Below are 26,449 nucleotides of genomic sequence, written 5' to 3' on the forward strand. Positions count from 1 at the left end.
TCTTTGTCCTTTGGGATATTGACCATTTTCTTAACTATTTCAAGATAGTTTTCTATTTTTCTAAGAAAAGATTTTTATCTTTTGATTTTTTTTTACTAAGTTGCCCAGTAACCAACCTTTTAAAATAATTCACATTTATTTTTAATTTTTGACAAAAATTATATATATTTGTCATGTTCAACATGATGTTTCATAATACACATTGTGAAATGGCTCAGTGTGCATACCTCCCATACTTATATCATTTTTTGTGGTGAGAATTTACTTGCTCAGCAATTTCAGGAGTATAGTACGTAGTTATTAGCTGAGGTCACCGTGTTGTACAATAGATCTATTAAACTTATTCTTCCTATCTAACTGAAAGTTTGTATCCTCTGACCAGTATCTCCTCAACTGTAACCAACTTTAAGAAAACATTTTCTCCTACCAGGAATTGACTACTTTTGGTTTTCCTTCATTATATGAAGAATCCAAAGGTAAAGAGACAAAGAGAGAGTTAAATATAGTAGCTGTACTAAATTGTATGAATGAGCTGCTTGTGCTTCAGCGGAAGAACCTTCTAGCTCAGGAAAATGTGGAGACACAGAATTTGAAGCTGGGAAGTGATATGGACCATCTACAGAGCTGCTACTCAAAACTTAAGGTAGAAATTGCAGATCCGTATTTTAATGCCATAATTATATAATTGAGTACTATAAATTTTTACTGACTTTATTAAATATTTCAGGGTTTTCTTAAGCTTTAGGGTTTTCTTTTTAAACAGGTAAGTAAAAGTGAACTTATAATTTACACACATCTGCTTCCTAATACCTACAGTATATTGAAGGCATTAATTTTTTGAGCTGTTTAATGACTTGCCGAATCTGTAAAAAGTTAGATTAGGAAATATTTATGCCCTGGGAAAATAAAATAACAATTCTGTCACCCCATCCAATCTTGGTTAAGAAAGTATATGCTTCATTTAAAAGTCTTATTGTAAGAGGCTGCACAGGTTAATTCCAAGAAAAATATTATTGAGGCATCTGTGATGCCAAATGAGCTAAGGCTCAATAATTAAATCAGACTAGATAACTTCCCTTAGAAGCCCTGGGTCTCTGGAAAAGACTATAGAAAAATGCTTTAGTAAACTTGCTTTTCTCTTAAAAAAAAAAGGAAGTATTTTTCACAGGACCATTGAACCTACTAACTTTAAAATGTAGAATATTTGATGCTGGTTTCTGTTTTGATTTCTTTCTTTTTCTTCCTTTTATGTTTTCATTTTTATTTTTAAAATGTTTATCCAAGGAGAAGGGAACAAGGTGTTCAAAATCGTGGGGTGGTTGGGACTTATAGTTGTATATTATTAAGGGTGTAATATAAATCAATCCAAGTCAAATTTTTTCCTAAATATACAATTCTATATTGGGTTTTGTTATTTGTGAAAATCAAAGCCTTTGCATTTGCATACTGTCAGATGATCAGCTTTCTTTTAGTTTTTCATCTGTTGGTCCATGCCCGTTTACTTTTCCTTATTTTTCTTTGTGTACATCCTCCCCCACCCCACGCCATCTAAGAAAACAATTTAAAAAACCCACTCAGAATCTTGAATCTTTGAGCTCTGTGAGGGAATAATAGGACCTGTCTATAGAATATTTAAAAATCCCCTAGCAGGAAATGTGCTGTAATGATGTGGCATAGAGTTGGCCTACATGGGAACACTAGAAACACTTGGGGATTGGTTTAGAGACATCTTTGCTCTTTACGAGCACCTGTGCCTACCAGCCTGTCACTGATAATGCTGTCTTATGTTGTCTTCTTGGTTCATACACAATGATAAAAGTGTGTTTTCTCTTAATAATGTTTTTAGGCTTTTGTGCATCTTATATTCCTAAGGGATAGAGATGATCCAGCTATGTGTCTTGGCTGACTGGGGAACTGTGGTAGATTGGAGAGGGTATTTGGTGCCCCCTAGGCTTGTGAAAAGGTTATGAGTTATGGATGCTACTTTAATCCAGATCAGAGAGACCTATGGAAGGTCTTATTAAGGACTGGGCTGATGCAGAGTTGTAACCCTTGGCCACATGTCTTATAAGTAGCTAGTAAATCATTATGATATGTTGGTGATCTGAGGCTATTGAGCCTTTACTTCAAGGAGTGGTCCCATTTATTAGGACTACCCAGAGCAGAGACTGTTTCTTCAGGATGTATTCTAATATGGGATTTGACCTGGGCCAGAATCTTGTTATTTTGGGTCAACTATGGACAGAAATGTGTATTCAATGGGGAAAGTTGCCAATCTATCTGGAAGAGTTTCTAGATCTAGCATATGATAAATCCAACTTGTTGAACAAAATTTATTGAGTATATGCTAGGCACTGAGTTTCAAAGATGAGTGAAACCCCAGTCCTAGGTCACGAGGAGATTGCAGTCCAGGGAAAGGAGACATATTGAAACATAACTGTTTGCTTCATTAATTGTTCTTGGGGTAGGACGCAAGGGAAGGCTTCATGGAGAGGTAACACCTGATCTGAGATTGGAAGAATGAGTAGAAATTTGCTAGTGTTTGGAAATGTCATTCTAGGCAGAGTATATGACTTGTGTAAATGTGTAGCAGCATAAGAGATCACTGCACTTTAGAGGAACCACAAATATCTCTGTTGGGGCTGCGATGGGTATGTGATGGTATGAAGAGTGGTATGAGGTAAGGCTGGAGCCTCATCTCCTGATGGTGTAAAAGGAATTGTACAAAAACAGGGAAGCACTGAGGAGTTGTAAACAGGAGGAAGACAATGTGTAAATATTCTGGCAGTGGGGTGGAGAAATTATAGGGGAATTGCAGACTTGTATTTGGGATGGAGTTAGGGGGCTCAGAAAGCCCTGGTGATAAGGATGCCTGTTAGCGACCCTTTGCTGAGGTTTTGGACTTGAACTAAGGTAGTGCTAATGGGAATAGTAAGTAAGATTGAGATCTGACGAACACTTAAGAAGTAGAATGGGTAGGATTTTATGAAAAATTGAATTTGGAGACTAGGGGTCATGGATTCAAGACCCCATTCAGGTTTCTGCCTTGAGTTACTGAGGATGGCGATGTGATTCACTAAGAAAGGAAGGAGGGGTGTGTGCAGATGTTCAGGGGTGGTGCTGAGTTCAGGTAAAGTGTTGATAATCATGCTGAGTGAATTTCTGATTTGACATATATGCTACATATCACCTGGCCTAGTGCCTGTAAGTTATGTCATGCCAACTGATCTACCCTAGTAGTAAGTTTTACACATTCAAAAAAAAAGGGTGCCAAAAATTGACAACCTTAGAGTTATCCAGGTTATACTCCTACATTTTCTGTACCTTCTTGAGATCTGTTCTTACAGAAATTGTGCAAGTTATTATTTATGGTCGGTTAAGACATAATTTGATTGGCTTTTGAATTTTATAAAAATATTAGTACAATTTTAAAAATATTCCATATGGGTGGCCTCATGCAGAACTCGGCACAGTTCCTCAGATGCGATAAGTTGAAAAGGAGCATCTTGTTTCATACTAATTCTGGCTTTGCTGCCATTCCGCTCTGGGAAGTACCTTCAGAGACTTTACCACTTGCAGGGAGAAGTGGTGTCACACAGAAGTCCCATTTCTGTGACTTGATGTGTTGCCACTTTGCTTGGTCACCCATCTTTTTCTTCAGACTTAGCTCCAAATCACTTTTGCTTCTTTTTCAAAGCCAAGTATACTCTCGAAGGATGATGACATTGCTGTACTTGAGGAGATCTTCAAAAGTGTGGTATAGAAGTGTTAAAAAGTATTAAAAATAAACTTTAAAAATATTCAGGGGCAGCATCACGGAGTGATGCTCTTTCCAGGGATCCATTTTGAAGCACTTTTGTATATATGTACAAAATTTGATATGTAGATTAAAATTTGATGTGTAAGTTTAAATGTTATTTTATAGTGTGCTTTGTAATAATTCCTTTAAATAAACATTTCATGTGCCACTAGCATTTGATTTTGACTAATAAACACTAGGATGTAGAACTTCTTGTTACTGATCTTTTAAGGATTCAGTTATTCTAAATCCTTTATTAATTTTAAGCAAAATTGCTTATAAATGTTTTAGGAACAACTGGAAACCTCCAGGAGGGAAATGATTGGGCTTCAGGAAAGAGACAGACAGTTACAATGTAAGAACAGGAATTTGCATCAGCTACTAAAGAATGAGAAAGATGAGGTGAGTTGTCAGTTATTGCAGATGAAGTTTAAGTGAATTTTTGTTTTCTTTGTAATATGAGATGACCATAAGAGCCACTTTACTTGAAAAAAGAAAGAACCATTTATTCATCTTTCCCCAAATTGATATGGTGGACCTTTGTGTAATAGTATTTAACTGGAAGGTCAGGAACCCTCTCCACTACAGACCCCGCCCCCAGTGGATCCATTTGGCTTAGATATTAGTTCATAGCTGGTAACAGCCAGTGTCCTGGACTGCCCTTCCTGGACTCATGTTCACTGTCACTTTTTCTTAGGCACAAGAGTGCTTTAAATGCAGATCTTTTATTCTCTGCTGTACCTGTACGTGATAGCTGAGGTGCCCCTTCTTGCATGCACTGTCTTAAATATTGACATTGGTCGTCTAGTCAAGCAGTTTCTTCATTAAATGGGCACAGAAGCAGTTCACATTAAAAATCTAATTTCTGACACAAAAGATACAATTCTGATTTCTGCTTTAGTGGTTACTTAGCAGAATTCTAATTTCTACTTTAGTGGTTACTTGGACCTATAGCACTAATGCATTTCAAAATATATTTTTTAATTTGTGTAGAAAGAAACTATTATGTTTTTATTGCTCTAAAGTGTGACCCCTGACCATGTAATAACTATAAAAATATAATACTTAGTTTCAGTGTTTTATATGTTGTTTTAACTACAATTAAAGACTTCTGAGGAGTGTATTTCTTTAAAGAGCCCTGGAGTGGTTTAGATAGATTTGTTTTACCATATTTGTTTATTTAGTAGTATATTTAGTAAGTAGTAGGTAATTAGTATTTAAACTGTAAGGTTGCTTGTACGTGTTTCCTTGAGTTCACAGACAATTTTGACTAGATCTGTTGATTATATTTAAACGGTTTGAATACAGTTCATCTTCGGTAGGGATTAAGTTAATCATGTTAATCCCTAGCAGGGACTGGGAATGGCTTTATAAAAGAATAGGACATACTCTGTCAGGAGCTGCCTGAGAAACTATAATAGATCTAAATTTTGAACAGCAGTGTCTGGCACCTAGTAGATACTCAGCAAATATTTGGACTGGATTATTCTGCTGTTTGGACTTACTCTTATTCGAGAATTGTTTTTAATTAGAAAAAGGAGCCTGCTTACCTGCTGCCATGTGTCACAGGCTTAATTCACTTTGTCACAGATTAATAAAAAGTATAAGTGATTGTAAGTCAGTAATACAAGGAGTTCACTAAAAATGATCAGATGAATTCTGTTTATCTCAGATGAAGTTTTAATCGTTTTAATACTTCCATAAGAATATCTGGTTTTTAAATGATCAGAGTCTATATGTAAGGTAAAAGGTATAGGAGATAATTTAGAAAATTAGCGCTTCTGGAAATTTCAGAATTAAAAAAACTTTATGTGATTCATATAATATTTAAAAAAGTGGTTTCTACTGGTTACAAATAAGGAAGAATCATCCTAGGATTTTAAAACCTATATGGGGAGATGAATTTTAGGATTTTTCTCTTTCAAATTTGTGAATCGTTACTGGGCTTATAATAGCAAATGCCTTTTTCAGGTGCAAAAATTACAAAATATCATTGCAAGTCGAGCTACTCAGTATAATCATGATATGAAGAGAAAAGAGCGTGAATATAATAAACTGAAGGAACGTCTACATCAGCTTGTTATGAACAAGAAAGATAAGAAAATAGGTAAACAGCTGGCAAAGATCAGCTAAGAGAATAAATAAGCTAATACTATGCTTAGAAATAATTGTAAAAGGATTGAACACAGTAACTCACGAAATGTTATTTTCATGCTTTATACAATTGATTTTCAGTGGTGTTTGTTTATATAAAAAAATGTAGACAACTGGTTAGTGGAAAATAAGTCATTCTGCCTTGCTTTATTTAATTGTATGTATTTTTTAACATGACCAGTGTAGAATTAATCCATAGAGGAAAACTAAGCCAGAGGACATTCTAATTTTCCATAGCAAAGAACTGATAATATTAAAAATCAGTGTCAGTTTCTGAGTATCAAAAGAAGTATTTTAGAGTAAACCTCATAAAATTTTTCATCAGACCAAATCGTTCATGTCAGTTTGAGTTCCTTTAAATAAGTTTAGCTGTACATTTTTGGAGCAGCTAGTCAAAAGGATGGACTATAAAAGTTAGGCGTGTGTGTGTCTAAGGTATACTTTTTTCCTAATAGTAGTCTTTTTCAAAACTTTAAGCCATTTCATCCAAATATGTGGATAATTTCAAGTAGATAGTGTAAATTAAAAAGCAAAGAAACACGAAAGTAGAGCTTTACAATACAGTTTTGCTGGCCTGGTATAAATACGAGGCACAAGAAGTGTGTGTATTTATTTATTGAAGAGTGGTTTCCAAATGACTATAGGTAGTCCTCTAACATACATTATACCGTGACACCCCTAAACTGTCTTACCTTAGATTTGAAAAACAGGCGATGAGCGTACGTTTCAGGCTGTCATGTGGTAGACTCTGCCTGCTGTCAGCAAGCAGTTTAGTGTTGACTATATCACTGTCATTCTGCAGCAGAGCTGTTGGAGGTATCTGAATACTTTATTTTTTAAATTGTTGAAAAATAGAAATGAAGATTCAGTAATGCGCCGTTAAGATTGGAAATCTTTAGGTATCCTGAGTTAATCTTACTCATTTGGAGAATCATTGGTTTTTAAGTTTAGTTAGCCTCATGTTCATTCATGAAGGAAAAAAATTAAAAAGCAGGATGAAATGCTGAAAGTATAAAGTGTAACACAGAGAAGTTTATTAAGGATTTAGTTCTGGAAACAGAGCTCTTCCATTATAGCGGTCTGGCTGTTTCCTGGTCCAATCGGAAGTGACAGTTTCATAATGATTTTATTAACTCTAAGATTATAATAATTTACTCTTTTTCCTTTTTACACCAAATGTTTCCATGTCCACCTGCAGCAGAAGATATTACTACTATCAGGGGCTTTGACTCCTTTGATGAAAATGATGATGTTAATGTTAACAGGACATGGCAAACTTTTTCTGTATAGATACATATAGTAAACATTTTCAGCTTTATGGGATCTACAACTTATTTGTTGCACCTACTTATCTCTGCCATTGTAACAAGAAAAGTAGCCATAGGCAGTATATAAACAAGTAGATGTGGCTGTGTTCCCATAAAGCTTTATTTACAAAATCAGGCAGCCAGCCTGTGGGCCATTATCAGGCAACCCTGATAATGAAATTAATAATGATAAGGTAACATTTATTAAGTACTTACTGTGCGCCAGATACTGTGTTCACTCTACTGTGTTGGGTGCTTTAATAGTTATTTCTTTGTCTTCTCAACAACTCTTTGGTAGATACTTTTGTTATTCCCAGTGTCCAAGAAGAAACAGGCTTAGCAGTTAAATAATGTGCCGAGATCTCATTGCTTACAAGTGGTGGAACTAGAAACTCGAAAATTAGGCTGTTTAAGCCCAAATCCTAACCTATATACCAGGTTCACTTTCACCACTTACGTGTATAGAGTGCATTAGAGTTTTAGACGCTTAAGCATGTATGGTAAGAATTAATTTTATGTGTTCATGTTTGTAGCTATGGACATTTTGAATTATGTCGGGAGAGCTGATGGAAAAAGAGGCTCCTGGAGGACTGGTAAAACTGAAGCCAGGTAAAGTCCAGTTTAAATTGAGAAATGTAATCAGACTTCCTTCTATCCTGCATTTTCATACTGACAGTTTCTTTCTCAGGAATGAAGATGAAATGTATAAAATTCTCTTGAATGATTATGAATATCGTCAGAAACAAATCCTAATGGAAAATGCAGAACTTAAGAAGGTTCTTCAACAAATGAAAAAGGAAATGATTTCTCTTCTTTCTCCCCAAAAGAAGAAACCTAGAGAAAGAGTAGATGATAGTACAGGAACTGTAAGTGGCTCTTTCCTCTCTAATACAGTCTTCAGATTGCTAATGAGAATAATTAAAATATGTGGTAGGCATTCTCAATGGGGACACTATTGGTATTTTGAATAGGACACTCACTGCTATGCTACTTTCAATTACTGTGACAACTGAAAAGACTGTTCCTATGTGTTTTCAGACATTTCCTGAAAAATGCTGGAGATGATTTTCCGGGGAATTAATACATGTCAAGCACTGTTAAGAAGTGCTTTATAAAAGAAGTGCTTTATAAGCATTGTCTCATTTTATAATATTCCTCATAACATATGAGATTATTTCATATATTATAATTTGATGATTTAGATACTATAAATATCCCCATTTTATAGATAAGGAAACTAAGGCATAATATTTAGTAGCCTGGTATCACACATGACAGTGCTAGGATTTGAATCCAAGTTTCTCACTCCAGAGCTCACCATCATAACCACTATGTCAAATATCCTTTCAGTTGTTTTAGTATTATGTACTCTACTTTTCACAGAGTGAAACTTTTGTTAACTTTGGGAAACAAATAGTTTATAAATTTATTGGGTGTTCTTTATGTTCTAGTCTCTGGAAAGGAAAGGCTAAAAAGATTTTGACTTTTTCCCTCAAGAAGCTCTTTTTGGGAAAGACAGACGTGGAGAAGTGATTATTACATGTGTTAGGTGCTGTAATAAGGTGGTACAATGTGCAGAACAGAATAGTTATGGCAATCAAGGCATCACAGAGAAAGTGACATTTTCACTGCTTCTTAGAAAATAAGTATTTTTGAGGTTAAAAAAAAAAACATGGAGAAAGCATTCCAGAGAATGGGAGTAATATATGCAGAGATCTGAAAAAAAAATCACATAATGGTGAAAAGTTCATTTTACTTAATTGCTTTACATATAAGTTAAAATCGTAGGTTTCAGCAAGTTCACATTAGTGATAAAAATCTGAAAATAATGTTGATGGAAAATGCTAGTTAACAGCAAGATACCAGAACTTGTTTTTTAAACCTGTATTTGAGGATTATTTATTTTGTGGTATCACAAATCAGTCCAGCTAATAAGCCCATCCCAGCACTTACCTTTTTTTCTCCTTAACATTTAAAAAAAAAATTACCTAAATTTTTTTTTTTTTTTTTTTTTTTAAGAGACGGAGTCTTGCTCTGTTGCCAGGCTGGAGCGCAGTGGCACAATCTCGGCTCGCTGCAACCTCTGCCTCCCGAGTTCAAGTGATTCCTCTGCCTCAACCTCCTGAGTAGCTGGGACTATAGGCAGCCGCCACCACGCCCGGCTAATTTTTTTTTTTTTTTTTTTTTTGTATTTTAGTAGAGACGGGGTTTTACCATGTTAGCCAGGATGGTCTCAATCTCCTGACCTCGTGATCCGCCCGCCTCAGCCTCCCAAAGTGCTAGGATTACAGGCGTCAGCCACTGCGTCTGGCCTTTTTGAGAGAGAGTTTTGCTCTTGTTGCCCAGGCTGGAGTCCAGTGGCACCATCTCACCTCACTGCAATCTCTGCCTCTCGGGTTCAAGCAATTCTCCTGCCTCAGCCTCCAGAGTAGCTGGGATTACAGGCATGCACCACCACGCACGGCCAATTTTGTATTTTTAGTAGAGACGGGGTTTCTCCATGTTGGTCAGGCTGGTCTCGAATTCCCGAATATCTTTTACATTCTCCATTTTGAGGCCTGCTTGACCTCTTATATGTAGTTAACCTCTTATCTCAAACTCTGTCACTTCTAGTCAGTTCTTAACATTCACTAATACTTCTTCAAGGTTAGCATAGTGTCCATTACTACTGCAGCATCTTCAGTTTTTGGTCCAACCTTAACGTCTCATCACCAGATTTCAGTTAGCAAAAGTATGTGGTAAGTCAGGGAGATCTTTCTTCAGTGATTAAACCCTCCTCACCCCCATTACTCAGCCAGTGGGTAGTATCCTGTATAATTCTTCATAATTCACATGTTTAAGTGGATGAACAATGACCTCTTAAATATATATTCTAGTTTTAAAAGATCCATTTTTCTAGCTCCCTTTTCTCTTTAATTTTTGTAGGGAAAGGTTTTTGAAGCATTATAGCAAGAGAAATAAGATGTAATGTTGGAATGCCTAGGTAGCATCCACATTTCATTTATTATTTGACCTACTTACTTGTAAAACATATACCGAAAATTCAGGTAAAATGAGTTTGTTGTTTTGTTTTTTGGTTTTTTAGAGGCAGGGTCTTGTTGCCCAGGCTGGTCTCGAACTCCTGGGCTTAAACAGTCATCCCACCTTGGCCTCACAATTGGGATTACAGGCATGAGCCACTGTGCCCAGCCGAATTTTTTATTTTCATTTTGTGGTTAGAGAGTTCTGTTCAATCTGAGAAATGTGCAATAATTATTCATTTTTCTTTCTTTTTTTTTTTTTTTTTTGAGATGGAGTCTCGCTCTGTCACCAGGCTGGAGTGCTGTGGTGACATCTCAGCTCACTGCAACCTCTGCCTCCCGGGTTCAAGTGATTCTCCTGCCTCAGCCTCCTGAGTAGCTGGAAGTACAGGCATGCACCACCACGCCCAGCTAATTTTTGTATTTTTAGTAGAGACAGGGTTTCACCATGTTGGACAGGATGGTTTCGATCTCTTGACCTCATGATCCACCCACCTCTGCCTCCCCGAGTGCTGGGATTACATACAGGCATGAGCCACCGCGCCCGGCCAATAATTTTTCTAACAGATTGGTAGTATTCTAATAGGCTTTAAAATGTTCAGAAGAGAAGTTGTGCTTCCTTGGAAGAGTTACTGGCAAGTAGCTTTTGAGTATTGGCAGGGGCTAGAATCACCATGAGCCGGATCCTGGGCCATTCCCCTGTCTGCTCCGCCTCAGAGACCCTGACCTCTGCTAGCCCATTGCTGACCTCAACTACTGATAGAGTTCTTCAGACTCAGTTGCTCCCTCATCCTGCTGATCTCCATGTGCGAGCAGTCGAATCAGCCCTTCTTTCTTTTCATCTTTTATCTTTCTTTTTTCCCCAGCAAGATTTTTATTGTTCAAATTAGTGAAGTATATCTCTCTGCCTTCCTGAATATTAATGACAAATTAGAACTACTTTATGTAGATGTGGGTTATTACGACATATATCCATTTTAGTATTGTTTCCCCATGTTCTTTATCCTGCTTTGATTCTGTGTGATCATATATCAGTAAAGTTTGCTACTTCTTTATGATTTCATGTTTTGGCAGAATACAAAGAAAAGTATCTTCCGTTGTATAAAAAAGTATATGAGGAAAATAGAATTAACAGTTGCTTTTATTAAGTACTTCAGAGATTATTTCACAAGTGCATTTCTTTAAGCAGCCTAGGATTAGAAACAAGTTGATCTAATGTCAAATATCAGTTCTGCCTCTTAGTTGTAATGCTGCTTCTCTAAGCCTCGGTTTTCCCACATTGTAATGAGCTGAGGGTTAAATAACGTGAAAACATCCAACACATTAGACAGGTAGTGATATCTCCTTCTCAGACAGCTTCATGGCTCTTGTCATTAACTGTATTTGGATTCAAATTCAGGTTTAGAGAGAGCTGAATTTAGGAGTCTCATTTTTTTTTTCAAGACATTTAAATACTGGGCCATATATGCATAAGACACAGCACAGAAATGATTTTGATGTGGCTTCCTCTGGTAATCAAACTGAAGACTACTTGCCTGAGCATCTAAAGCCATTGTAAGGTACTAGCCTTTCCTCTTCATCTCTCTCCGCTTGTAGGTTATTTCTGATGTTGAAGAAGATGCCGGGGAACTAAGCAGAGAGAGTATGTGGGACCTTTCCTGTGAAACTGTGAGAGAGCAGCTTACAAACAGCATCAGAAAACAGTGGAGAATTTTGAAAAGTCATGTAGAAAAACTTGATAACCAAGGTAACCACTGCTTCTATGCATGTAAAGTGAGTTGTGACATTTGGTAAGGTGTTGATTTTTAGTCACTTAGAAAGCCGCATTATAGGCTCAGAGCTAAAGTACTATACTTCAGTTTGGTGGTTTGAAAGCAAGATTTTGCATACATTTATTTTTTCATTTTATTTTATTTTATTTTACTTTTCGAGACAGAACCTTGCTCGGTCACCCAGGCTAGAGTGTAGTGGTGCCATCTCGGCTCACTGTAACCTCCGCCTCCCAGGTTCAAGTTATTTCTCCTGCCTCAGCCTCCTGAGCAGCTAGGACTACAGGCGCACATCATAGCCAGCTAATTTTTTGTTGTGTTTTTAGTAGAGATGGGGTTTTGCTGTGTTGGCCAGGCTTATCTCGAACTCCTGGCCTCAAGTGATTCACCTGCCTTGGCCTCCCCAGAGTGTCTGGATTACACGTGTGAGCCACTGTGCACAGCCGAGATTTTACATACATTTAGATGTGAGGTTTGAACCTCACTGAGAAAAATACACTTTGGTCTCAGAGTGAATGTTTGAAAAGAGGACATCATGGATCCATCTGCTCTGGATGCAGTATACAATCAAATAAAGATAACTGAGTTGGGATAAAAGACTACACATTGGGTGTAGTGTACACTGCTTGGGTGATGGGTGCACCAAAATCTCAGAAATCACCACTAAAGATCTTATTCATGTAACCAAACACCACCTGTTCCCCCCCAAAAAGAGAAAACTGAGTCTGTTTTACTGACTCTCAAAAATCAAGAAATATTTATTGTAGTATAGATAGGAACATTTTGCTTATTTCTAGATGCTTGCAGATTACTATGTTCCTAGTAATTCACTTAAAATTATTTTTAAAATAATAGATGTTTAATGCAAAATATTAATTTGGAAGTATATAAAGTAGAATATCCTGGTCTCTATTCCATACATATAACACTTAACAGTTTGGTGCATATTTTTCTATACTTTCCTCTATGGATTTGAAAGATACTTACTTTTTTTTTAATTTTAAAAATTGAATATTACCTATATTTTTCTTTAGTGTGCTTTTTTCACTTAACTATTATCCTTATACATAGCTCTACATTGATGAATATATTCTTAATATTTTCTGCTTGGTAAAGTTTGAATGCTTTTAAACGAGGAAAATGAAGATTTCTGCTCAGTAAATGAAGCCTATTTAAAGAAAAATTTAAATTGTCAAAATATGAACTCAGTGCCATTGTGTTAAGTATTAGTAAAGAGCAATCAGCAAAATTATTATTACAGCACCAAAATGAATCTACACGAGATTTTGTTCATTTGAGTCAATGCTGTTTATTAGCAAATAGCAAGTATGTTTGGACTTCGTATTTGTTGAATTTAATATTTGAGAGCAAGATTTGTGACACTTCATTGATCTTTGAAGCAGTGTCAACAAAAACATGATTTTATTTTTCTCTTCTCTGAATATGGCCATTTTGTCTGTTTTTAATTAGGACATAATCTTGAATAAATGTGGATTACAAATTGTTGGCAATAGAGCTCTGTTTGTAAGCATATCATTTAGTCTTAAAATTGCACAAATGTGTAATTGTCATGAACTCCTGTAGTTGCTTTGCTTCTTAAACATTTTTTATAATGTTAAAATAATAAATTTAATTTTGTTATAGCTTATGAAATTTTAAAAAGTCAAAGGACGTAACTACTTTTTAGAAAACCTATAAAATTCTAGAAAGATAAAAGTTCTGAGAGCCCTTGTTTTAAAGATATGTGCAAAACACTGTAAACTAAGTGGTGGCTCTAAGACCTATGTCAACTTACTGATTTTGTCTTAGTTTCAAAGGTACACCTGGAAGGTTTTAATGATGAAGATGTAATCTCACGACAAGACCATGAACAAGAAACTGAAAAACTCGAGTTAGAAATTCAGCAGTGTAAAGAAATGATTAAAACTCAGCAACAACTTTTACAGGTGAATATGAATTACCTTTTAAAGCTCTTCTCCATGAAAAGCCAGAATTGTGCTGAACCTTACCAGATTTGTATTCCTTTATTTCATAAGGCCCTGGTATTTGACAGTTTTCTAGTCTGTGTTCCCTGCTAACAGATACATTGTGTACCACTCCTTAAATAGTCCATACTTTGCTAGTTGGGGTAGTAGGTTTCGGGAAATGAGAATTCTCATTTGACTTTTTGATTCTTAATAATTTATATTCCTGCCCTGAAGTTTGACCGGCCTTCCCTTGCTTTCATTTCAACTCGTTGGAGTGTCGCAAGGTCCCTCAGGAACTTACTATGTTTTAAATTTTAATAGCAGCAGCTCGCTACTGCATGTGATGATGATACCACTTCACTATTACGAGACTGTTATTTGTTGGAAGAAAAGGAACGTCTCAAAGAAGAATGGTCCCTTTTTAAAGAGCAGAAAAAGAATTTTGAGAGGGAGAGACGAAGCTTTACAGAAGCCGCTATTCGCCTGGGATTGGAGGTATTTTAAACAATTGTAGTGCTTTTGAAAATACTGGGGGTGGGTGGGCCTCAGTAGAATGCTTCTAAGGTCTCCTTTTTTTCTTGCTATTTACTTATTTTCTAAAATATTTACTGGTGATCTCACAAATAATTTGAAATGAGAGGGAAGCTGAGCATATAGAATGGGATCATTTCCCCTTACCAGATTTGAGAATTGAACTTAAGAAAAAAAAACGTTATAAGCATTTATTACTGCTTTCAGATTGGCTTTCTCCTGCTAAGTGTTTTACACAAGAAATGTCTTTTGGGTATCCATCATTCATCCACGGTCAGTAGGTGTGGTGTCAGAAGACAGTGCAACCAAGACTATATTTGCTGTTTAAAAAGGAAGTATAATAAAAAATTAAGTTCTCTTCTCCCCAGTCCATCATTGTTATATATACGCTCTACAGCTTGCTTTTTTTACTTAGCAATGTGTCATCTACATATTCCCCCTTCAAAAAATGTAGCAGTAATGTCTGAATAAGGTTAAAAAAAAAAATCAACAAAACTCATTAAAAAAAGCTACAAAGTAAGAAAGTATCCTCCTTTCTCATCCTCAGTTTCATTCCTTAGAGGTAACTGCTGTTAAAAAGTATCTGTTGGAAATTCTTCTAGGAAGTACTATTTTAACTTTTAATGTATTTCAAGTTTTCTTGTTTATCAGTTCATTGATTCCCTGCTATGAAAGATAAGGAATTCTGTGTCCTTATTGTACCTCCTACCTACACCCTTCCTCATTCACATCTCATGTCTTCATAATATTGTTCCTCTTGTTCGTCTGCTTGCCTTTTTTTTGCTTTAAGGAAATAATAAAAAGCTTCCATTTCATGTTTGTTCAACTTCAGTCAGTATCAGTTCATCCCTGCAGTGAAAGCTGAGGACTTTCTTGTTGTTACTCTTGTTCTACCTCTCTTGCTGTACTACTTTGCAATTTTTGTGATATTATTTTTCATTGTTATCACATTCATAGTTTGTCCTCTAATACAATCCAGGTATAAGTACTTTGTCTAAACTTGAGACTTAAAAGTTGGAAAACCAGGAAAGAAAATTGATATTACAATTATGTAAATATTATTCTATAACCAAATATGTTTGGACACAGAAAATATTCTGTATTATTAAGACTTTGCCACCCAGAGAGATATATCACTATCTAGTGAATTCTTTTTCTCTGTAGCTTCCTTTGTGATTTCCTGAATCAGATTTCAGCTGCCGTGTTTCTCATATCTCATGTTACTGTCTTTCTTGGGTTTCTGTTCAATTCGCTATATTAGTAATTGAGTAATTACTAATTCTTGAGTAATTTTTTTTATAAATAGTGCATGAGCTGTAAACATTCTGAATTCTGGAATAGTCAAAAATATATTCATACTTGATTGGTTTGGCTGTGTATAGAATTTAGATTCCAGTTTTTTTTCCTTCAAAACTTTGAATTATTCCATTTCTCCTAGTGTTTAGTTTTACTGATGAGAAGCCTGATTGTAATATACCTGTGTTACTTTGTAGATAACTGTGTTTTGTTTTCTATCTCCCTCTGTGGAAGCTTTGGTATTTTCTTAAAGTTTGGAAATTTTACCAGGATACTTCTAGAGAGTTCCTTTCATCCTAAAGATTCTGTATTTCTTTAATTTAGGGAAATTTTCATCTTTATTTTTTCTTTATTTGACTTCTCTGTGTTCTGGAACTTTTGTTAGATACACATTTGGCCTTCTGAATATATATCTACAGGTTGACTTTTGTTCTCAATTCTGGGATATTCTCTTACCTTTATCTTAGAGATCACGAAACTGGCCTTTCAGGGTCAGTTTTATTATTTGCTTTAGCCACTGAGTTTTTGCTTCAGAATTTATCTTTAAATTTTTCTAATGTCCTTAATTTTTGCTTTTCTTTATATAGCATGATGGTATTTTACAGATGTTTATTAATCTGTCTGATAATATTTGTTACATTTTTTAAAAAGATTTCTTTCATCTGTTGAATTATCTCTTATCCATGGTCAGTTTTCTATTTATCTTGACCTTTTTTTCTATATTAGTTTTCTCAATGTTTGGTGATGCATGATTCTGTATCAATATTTATGAATGAAAGACTGTGTGTTGCTTGTTTTCAGTAGCTGACGTGGATTTCCTCAGTTCACAGTGTGAACATCTGTTTCATCAGTAGCTATCTTCAGGGAACAACACTTGACCAGCATTGTCTCCTACCTGTTTCCAAGCCCTTATTCCCCACATTACTCCAAGAGAGTAATTACTCTTGCTACTTTGCATATTGCTCCCAGTTGCCAGGTGCCTTTCCCTGCAAGAGAATTTTTCTCCGTCTGGTCACTGGGACAGTGGGCATAGTGAGGGATGGGAGGGAGGCATGCAAGACCTGAGGGCTGATGGAGAATTTAGTTTAGGATTCATCAGCTATTCAGAAGGGGGAGGTTTGACATAATTTGCCTATGCCCTCTTGTGGTTTAGTGGTGGTGGCTACCAGTACTGGTAGATGGCTAGAGGATGAGAGAAATGCTTGATGAAGTCATAGGTCCTGTTTTTCAAGTGACTAATTTACAATATAGATTATTTTTCTTTTGTTTGTAACTTTATAATGTTTTGTATGTTCAAAAGTTATGCTAATATTCTGTTCCATTTTTTGCGTTGTTTATTTGAACTTAAAATTGATATGAAGACAGTGATGGTTGGTTTATTAGGTGAAACAGATGAATTTCTATTTTTTAAACGTAATTTTTTCGTAAGTGAAATTTTTCTTAGTTTTTTTGTTTTGTTTTTTTTTTTTTTGAGATAGAGTCTCACTCTGTTGCCCAGGCTAGAGTGCAGTGGCGTGATCTCGGCTCACTGCAGGCTCTGCCTCCTGGGTTCATGCCATTCTCCTGCCTCAGCCTCCTGAGTAGCTGGGACTACAGGCACCTGCCACCACACCCGGCTAATTTTTTTTTTTTTGTATTTTTAGTAGAGACGGGGTTTCACCATGTTAGCCAGGATGGTCTCGATCTCCTGACCTCGTGATCCACCTGCCTTGGCCTCCCGAAGTGCTGGGATTACAGGCGTGAGCCACCGTGCCCGGCCTTGTTTTGCTTTTTGAGATGGAGCCTTGCTTTGTTGCCCAGGCAGGAGTGCAGGGGTGCGATCTCAGCTCACTGCAACCCCTGCCTCCTGGGTTCATGCGATTCTCCTGCCTCAGCCTCCTGAGTAGCTGGGACTACAGGCGCACGCCACCATGCCCGGCTAAATTTTGTATTTTTAGTAGAGATGGGGTTTCACCATGTTGGCCAGACTGGTCTCAAACTCCTGACCTTGTGATCCGCCCACCTTGTCCTCCCAAAGTGCTGGGATTACAGGCATGAGCCACTGCGCCCGGCTTTTTTTTTTCTTTTTTTTTTTTTTTTTGGAGATACGGTCTTGCCGTGTCACCTAGGCTAGAGTGCAGTGGTGCTATCTCGGCTCACTTCAGCGTCAACTTCCCAGGCTCTAGCCATCCTCCCTCCTCAGCCTCCAAAGTAGCTGAGACTGTAGTCCTGTGCCACCATGCCCAGCTGATGTTTGTATTTTGTGTAGAGACAGGGTTTTGCCGTGTTGCCTAGGCTGGTTTGGAACTCCTCAGCTCAAGTGCTCCACCAACCCTCAGCCTCCCAAAATACTGGGATTACAGATGAGTGCTGAAATTATTTTTAGTTTTTTAGGTTAACTCATTTGACATAAGAAGTACGAATAGATAGCCAGAGAGCAAACAAAGATAGCTAGAGCAATCATGTGAAATGGCAACTGTGTGGATGTTGAAATATTGATCATTATTTCTTTGGCTGTTTATGGTAGAGAAAGGCATTTGAAGAAGAAAGAGCCAGTTGGTTAAAGCAGCAGTTTTTAAATATGACTACCTTTGACCACCAGAACTCAGAAAATGTGAAACTTCTCAGTGCCTTCTCAGGAAGTGAGTACTTTATAAACTCTTTAATTTGAACATGCGTATAAATAAAATTATTTACATATTACAAAATACTACATATTATTAATACAAAACTTTGGAAATCACCAATTAGAGCTCTCTAATTATAACTAAAAGTCAACTTTTTTTTGTTTGTTTTTGAGACGGAGTCTTGCTCTGTCGCCCAGGTTGGAGTGCAGTGACGTGACCTTGGCTGACTGCAACCTCTGCCTCCCGGCTTCACGCGATTATCTTGTCTCAGCCTCCTGAGTAGCTGGGATTACAGGCATGTGCCACCACGCCTGGCTAATTTTTGTATTTTTAGTAGAGACGGGTTTTTACCATATTGGCCAGGCTGTTCTTGAACTCCTGACCTCAGGTGATCCACCCATCTCAGCCTCCCAAAGTGCTGGGATTAGGCATGAGCCACTGCGCCTGGCCTAAAAATCAACTTTAGTATTTTATTTACTGTAGTGAAAGTGAGGATGAGAGGGGGACTGTGCATGCCCAAAGTAACTTTTGTTGTGAGTTTGTAATAATGTGAAGTTTTTGAAAATTTACATCGAGAATTTTTTTTTCAAGATGTAGTCTTGCTCTGTCACCCAGGCTGGAGTGCATCTCGGCTCTCTGCAGCCTCAGCGTCCTGGGCTCAGGCAATCCTCCTTGCCTCAGCCTCCTGAGTAGCTGAGACTATAGGCACACACCACCATACCCAGATAATTTTAAAAACTTTTTTGTAGAGACAAGCCCTCGCTATACTACCCAGGCTGGTCTCAAACTCCTGGCTTAAGCAGTCATTCCGCCTCACCTTCCCAAAGTGCTAGGATTACAGGTGTGAGCCACCCCACCCAGCCTAGAAATATTTTTAAAACTAGATCCTTTTGGCCGGGCACGGTGGCTCACGCCTGTAATCCCAGCACTTTGGGAGGCCGAGGCAGGTGGATCACGAAGTCAGGAGATCGAGACCATCCTGGCTAACACAGTGAAACCCCGTCTGTACTAAAAATACAAAAAAATTAGCCAGGCATGGTGGCGGGCCCCTGTAGTCCCAGCTACTCGGGAGGCTGAGGAAGGAGAATGGCGTGAACCCAGGAGGTGGAGCTTGCAGTGAGGCAAGATCGCGCCACTGCACTCCAGCCTGGGTGACAGAGCAAGACTCCATCTCAAAAAAAAAAAAAAAAAGATCCTTTTAAACATGGGTGGACTATGCAACAAAGATAGCAAGATTAATGATAATTAATTTGAATTTGTTCCATCTCTTTCCTCACTCAGAACCGCAGATGAATCATCCTGATGATTTACCTTCACTATATTTAATGCCTCACCATATGTACTGCCTTTTTCTCTTCCTTGTTTTACAACAGGTTCTGATTGGGACAATCTTATAGTGCACTCGAGGCAGCCGCAAAAGAAGCCTCACAGTGTGTCTAATGGGTCTCCAGTTTGCATGTCTAAACTTACTAAATCTCTTCCTGCTTCACCTTCCACTTCAGACTTTTGCCAGACACGTTCCTGCATGTCTGAACATAGGTATTTGTCTATAGGTGATCTTTTCACGTGTTTCTAAAAATTGCTAAAGTTGCACTGCTAAGGGAAAGGTGGCATGTCTGTAGTATTAGCAACAATAGAGATTTTGGAGAGGAATTTAGTAGATGATTTATTCATTCTACAAATATTGAGTGTCCAGTATATATAGACACTGTGCTAGATGCTGGAAATACAATAGTGAACAGGTAGATCTGTTGTCTTCTTGGAGGTAAATCATATGATGTGTGTCTTTTTATTTCACATTTAAGATACAATTTAGAATGTAGTATTAATTATAGGAGTTAATATTTTAAGCACTTTAATTGTATTAAATGGAAGGATATTGTTTTGACAGTTTTTGTAGAGTACATATCTTAACACTTTTTTCCGGCATGCCCATTTTATTGTTGTTGAAGGGCAAAGAACTGAGAAAAGCCTGTTCCTGTTGAGTGAAAAAGATTTGTGCCCAAGGATGACAGTGTAAAAAAACATGGCTCTCCACCCTGGGAAACCCATATGTTGCTCTTAATTGCTACATTTTGGTGTTTTCCTGTATCTCAAGTTATTATATCATTTTCTAAGATAAGATCAATACTCTGCTTCAGTGCCAGTTCCAAGATTAGTTTTAAACGAAGAAGAGGAAGCAGGTAGAACATTCCTAGTAAGACACAGAGGAATAGAAAAGATCAGAGGGGTAAGTTGGAAAGTATGGTGGTAATCTCTTTGCTCTTAATTAAAAGTAGGAGATAACGGCCTTGGAAAACAGTCAGAGCTGAAGCAAACTCGGCCTGTGTTAGAGACTGGAGTGGAACTAAGTGTCGAAGAAGCCAGCTGGCCCTTGGGCCAAGAATTATGAAATAGATGGAGTTTAAAACAAGAAAGGAAGCTTTTAAAAGAAGGAGGAGAACACACTATAAGTTGTAGTTGACTTTTAAGAGGTGGGGGGATTAGGACTCCAAGTAAATGTTAGAGGGGATGAAAAAGAGCTAGGTAAGAGCACTCTAGCCAAGTGTAGGAACCCTGAGGGTGGGACACACCTCATACATTTGCAATGGTGACCAAGACCTAGAGGTGTGAGATGAGGATGGAGAGATGTAAAAGTTCAAATATACAGAGAGGATAAGATCATGAACCCACGTGTACCTATGACTCAGGTTCAGCAATTATTAACTCATGATCAATATTGTTCATATATAATCCCACTCTGCTTGCTCTCTCCACCCCAGCCCCAACACATCTGGGATTTCATTTACAGAATATTTTAGTGTGCATTTGCAGGTCAAATATTGTTCTAAGGGGAATAGAAAAAACACTAGTTTTAAGCAAGAGAGTGAAAAAAAGTCTTAAGTTTTAAAAAGATTACTGTTTTATAATATTGAAAACAGATTGTAGGAGTCTGTAATACAAACCAGGAAATCCAGTTAGGAGGCACTATTGGAGTGGAAACGAAAGACAATGGTAATTGGACTAGGGTCATAATATGAAGGAAGAAATGCTTGGATTTGGGATCTATTTTGAAGTTAGACCAGTAGATGAGTTGAATATGGGAAGTGAAAGTTTATTTATTTTACAATCAAAAGATAAGGTGTAAGCTTATAGTATTTTCTTACATAGAATGTTATTCAAACTTCTAAATTTGACCAATCAGAACTATCTGTATAGATATAGACGCAAATTCTAGCCACCATTCACAAATAATGCATTTTATATCTAAGAGATAGCATAACATAGTTGTCTCAATTGTTTTTATATATTTTAAATATTTAGCTTTTTACATCATTTTTAGTTGTGAAATATTTGACATAAATATTTCTTGAAGACATTGTTTTATGTTTAATAAAGTTCAGCATTTAGTACCTAAATCATAGGGTGTTGCAAGTTAAATGTTAATGTATGTAAAGCACTTAAAAACATTTAGTGACAGACTATAAAAATAAAAATATATGTAAACAAATATAAACATGCTTTTTTTGTTTCTGAGTGCTCCACTAAACAACATCCGTGGCATAGAAACAATTTTGGAGCTTAAAGAAATTCAAGGTATTCGTTGTTAACTAGCCTCTAAGAATAAAACAAACAGAAAAAAGTTTTATAACTAATAGAGAAGCTGTGCAGCCTGACTTGGTTCTTCACATTTTAAATTATTTGATAAACTTGGTTCTCTTGCTCCTGAAGCATTTTGGATCTCGGTTTATATTAATATTGCAACAAAATAATTAGGAGTATTTGTAGCTAATTTCCACAACATCCTCATTGTTCCTTCACTGTAGAATGGAATTTTACATAAAGGCTGTGCCTTCACTGTAGAATGGAATTTTATATAAAGGCTGTGCCTTAGATTCCAGGCAAGGAGGCTTGTGCAGAAGTTACCTAAAAAACTTAGTTTGATCATTTGTACAGGGATTCTGATGACCGAATTACTGTAAGTATTGGTAAATAAATTTATAGTAATTTGGTCGTCAGAATCCCTTGTACAAATGATTAAACTAGGCATGCACTACTACTCCCAGCTAATTTTTTGTAGAGACAGGGTTTCACCATGTTACTCAGGCTAGTTCTGAATTCCTGGGCTCAAGCAGTTCGGCTGCCTCAGCCTCCCAAAGTGCTAGGATTACAAGTGTGAGCTACTGCTCCCAGCCGTTTTTTTTTTTTTTTTTTTCCCAAGTAAAATTTTAAATTATATTTTTGGCCTAGATTTTTAGAATTAAAAGGAACTTAATTTTTTTTAAGAGTGCCACATTATGAGGTTAAAGTACAAAAGAAGGAGAGAATAGTCACTAAGATCTGCCTTTCTTTTCCCAACAGTTCAATCAATGTACTGAATATAACTGCTGAAGAAATTAAACCAAATCAGGTTGGAGGAGAATGTACAAATCAAAAATGGAGTGTGGCGTCAAGACCTGGATCACAGGAAGGTTGCTATAGTGGATGCTCCTTGAGCTACACAAATTCTCATGTAGAAAAAGATGACTTACCTTAGACATGTGGACTGGAATTTTTTTCATTAATGTGTTCATCAAGTTTCACATCTAAGTTGAAACAGGGTGTGTCATAAAGTCAGTTATCTCTAATAACTTAAGATGGTCTGAGTTGTTTGTTTGGACTTCCCTGTCTTCCCCCAAAGAGTTGAAATCTTAAATCTATTTAAAAGGATATAAAAGCTTTGGATATGTATTTTTAGTAACAGAAGCATCTGGTTCTGTGAATAAAGGAATGTATAGATGTTTGGATGGAAACAAAAGCACTAGAATGAGTTTCCTCTTATAGGTATTAAAAATAGCACTTTTAGGAAACTGATTATTGTAAATGTTTAATTTTGTCTCAAATATAGTTGGCATTGGAAGTTTAGCCTTTACTTGAATGTATACTGTAGATTTTTAACAAAGCGAGTTCTATATTTATTATGTTTAGTGTGGTTTGAAATTACCTCTTTCATATGTTTTAAATAAAGTGAAATTTATGTATGTTTTGTACATAGATACACATGATTATGTTAAGAGGCTTTAAGATTTAAAAGTTTCACACAACCATAAGTATAGTATTTCATGCCAGTAAAATTTTTTTAGTGATATTCTGTTTACAGATGTATTAGGACCATTGATGCATTACATTTAAGAATTCTCTTTAATACATCTGGGCAATAAATATTGAAAGGTATTCCATAAAGCTGAATTCTTTAGATAATCTACACTACTAACATTACATTTTTGAGATTTTTATGACATTAGATTTTTATTTTGTATATGTAGAATATTATAATTTTTAAAAGGACTATTGATGATAGAAGAATAGGGGCAAGACAACAAAAGTACCTTTGAATAAAACAATTTAAGAAATTGGTTTAAGATATTGGATGATAGAAGATATTTAAAATATCTAGATGGTGATATTTTCCTTACGAGATGGGTACCAGTATAGTAATATCTGTATACTAACTAGGGCTTTGTATTGTCAATAATTTTTTAATAATTTTTTAATGAGGTATTTACCACTGAAGAAATATGATAATGTAAAACCATCAAATTTTATAATTGAGATGATACTCTGGAAAAACATGTCATTTCATTTTCAGAAAACTCTTAGGCTCTCTTCAGTCTCTGTAATGTTTCTGATTGCATGTTTCTTCATGAAAAGTATGTTGTTGTTTTGATAGTAATAATAATAAATGTAGGCTCAGCTCTTTCCCAGGATTTTCATCAAAAAGCTTTAAGTGCCTAACCCTGCTTGTCTCTGTACATAGAAGCCTGCACAGATCCAACCCTTGCTAGGTATCATAGTTTAGGCCCATTTACCTTCCCCTGTACTGGCAGTTCAGCCACTTACATGCACTCACCCTGTTTGTGGCTATTTTAAATTCATATTATTAAAAAACAAAAAAAACGCACCTATTTGTGTTGTCCATTCACTATACGTAACTATGTAACTCTTTGGAGTTGCATAGCAGCAGCCATTTTTTCAGGGCTGATAGGATATCATTAAGAGTATCTTATGAGACATTAGTGGATATACTCATAGTAACCATATTTATAGTTTTAAAGAGCTAGCTCTTGAGCATTAGTCACTCACTACCTTCAGCTTGATGCATGGTCACTTCTTTACTATTTAAAATACTACACGTTGTACAAAATATCGAAGACACTACCATATGCTAAAGGAAGAAATCTAGCTGGGATATAGGATTTTTGTTGTTTTTGTTTGTTTTGCTATTTAGCAATAACATGGTCAAAAAGGCAATCAGAAATTTTAAATACAGTTAATGGATTTGGCAACAATTTTCCCCCGAGGGTTTTCCATGGTGTACTTTGCAAGAAATAAGCACTCTTAATTTTTAAAGTAAATCTCTTATTTTAGCAAATCTTATATTTCATGACAATGGAGTTCTAGAAAGCAGCATCTGTTTTTTGTTGCGTGTTTCCATTTTAAAGTGAGTTGAGTTCTCAAATTGGAAAGAAAGATTCCTTGAGACTTACTTTTAAAATCTAAAGTGTGAAAGAAACAGCAGAGTAAAAGCCAGACTCATTGCACCTTCAATGTCTGCGTAGATCCAGAAGTTGTACATTTTACCTAACAACATCACTTTTGTTGAACATTCCAACTCCAGAATGATCCCCAATCACCCTAATCTCAGAATGTTGGAATGATGTCTGTTGGAAAACCCAGGACTCCACACACAAAACTCCTGGGATTTTGTTTCCCATCTCTTTCTAGGTGTTTGCAATGTACAAATAATACAGCTGTGCTAATCTCACATTTAGCCATGATAGATGATGGTTCTAGAGTGTACTTCCATTTGTAAGTCCTCCTGATAATCTTAAGTGCTTTCTTGTTTATCACTATGTAAATTTGCAATATTTTGTACTTCATTTGTTTTTATCCATTCTGAATTTTCAAAGCATAAAAATGTCAAAGAAAAATTGAGATAAACATTTTGTTCACTATTAAATGTTTGCATCTGCAGTCTATGATGAGAAACAATGATATTAAATTATGACTAAAATTTAACAAATAGTATTTTCTTATAGAAGCAATGTATTAAGTGATTAGATACACAGGACAGTTCACAGCAAATTGTTTACTTACATGGCATAATTGAAATACTGTTATTTGTAAAGAGTTCTATACCGCCTACCTTAGCTAACCAGAATTGTTCATAGACTTGTGATAATATGGTGTTATGGGAAAACACATTTTGTGCGCATGATGAAGAGAGCACCGTGAATCTAGTCTTGACTGCCCCTGGTGGAACATTTGAAAGCCCTTGGGACTCCAGGAGAGATGTTTTTGCAGCATGTATGCTAAATTTGTGAGTTAGCAAGACCCTGCTGTGATTACTATGTTGTACAAATCTTCAAAGTATATTGCCTAATATGAGTCATGTTATTTCTAGATTGGATTTAAAGTAAGTATGGATTATGGAAGTCTAGTAAATATACTTTTCCCTATTTTTGTCCTTTTTCAGTCTTTTGGTAAGCATTTATTAAGTACCTGCTGTATGTCAAGGCTTACTACTGCTTTCCAATCCTTGGTGATATGAAGACAGATAAGCACGCTGCCTGCTATTAAGAATCTGAGCTGAGTGGAAGGCCAACTATTAAACCTACATTGTAATAAACAATGGTGGATGCTACTGACACATTCAGTCTGTTCATAAAACATGGACTGATGGGTCTGCTCCAGGCCACATTTGTTTTTTAACAGTAACGTGGCTAGGCTTCCATTTATAAGTCTTGGCATTATTTCCTTTGTGAAGTACTATGTAACAGATGATTGTTTGCTAGATTTTTTCTACAATCAAAATGTTGACCTGCAAAGCAGTGTAGGATTTTCTCTCCTAAAGAACGTGTATTATTATCTATTAGAAAAAGCATTCCCAAAGACTTGGTCCATGCAGATAAGGATAATGAAATTGCTCACTCTAATCCTTTTTCTAAATACAGTGTTTTTCAAGCTGGATGTAAATTAGA

The 26,449-nt window shown here is 36.3% G+C and overlaps 1 protein-coding gene across 21 annotated transcripts in view; it reads left to right on the forward strand.

The window, feature by feature from the left end:
- The window catches only part of SSX2IP (SSX family member 2 interacting protein), a 51,439-nt gene extending 25,496 nt beyond the window's left edge, over positions 1-25,943 (forward strand). For 11 of the 21 annotated variants that reach the window (XM_055116703.2, XM_055116693.2, XM_063600068.1 and 8 more), the window contains 11 exons: positions 431-643; positions 4,091-4,201; positions 5,771-5,906; positions 7,794-7,869; positions 7,949-8,126; positions 11,877-12,027; positions 13,859-13,995; positions 14,341-14,511; positions 18,350-18,464; positions 19,823-19,988; positions 22,791-25,943. In XM_055116703.2, the coding sequence (XP_054972678.1) occupies positions 431-643; positions 4,091-4,201; positions 5,771-5,906; positions 7,794-7,869; positions 7,949-8,126; positions 11,877-12,027; positions 13,859-13,995; positions 14,341-14,511; positions 18,350-18,464; positions 19,823-19,988; positions 22,791-22,965 (1,629 nt within the window). In that variant the 3' untranslated portion in view covers positions 22,966-25,943. Of the gene's footprint in view, positions 1-430; positions 644-4,090; positions 4,202-5,770; positions 5,907-7,793; positions 7,870-7,948; positions 8,127-11,876; positions 12,028-13,858; positions 13,996-14,337; positions 14,512-18,349; positions 18,465-19,822; positions 19,989-22,790 lie in introns of all 21 variants that reach the window. The other 10 variants (XM_055116679.2, XM_034934107.3, XM_003805284.6 and 7 more) reach the window with 1 other exon arrangement.
- Positions 25,944-26,449: the final 506 nt, after the last annotated feature.

This window comes from Pan paniscus, chromosome 1, assembly GCF_029289425.2.
Source record: "Pan paniscus chromosome 1, NHGRI_mPanPan1-v2.0_pri, whole genome shotgun sequence".
NCBI classification, from domain to species: domain Eukaryota; kingdom Metazoa; phylum Chordata; class Mammalia; order Primates; family Hominidae; genus Pan; species Pan paniscus.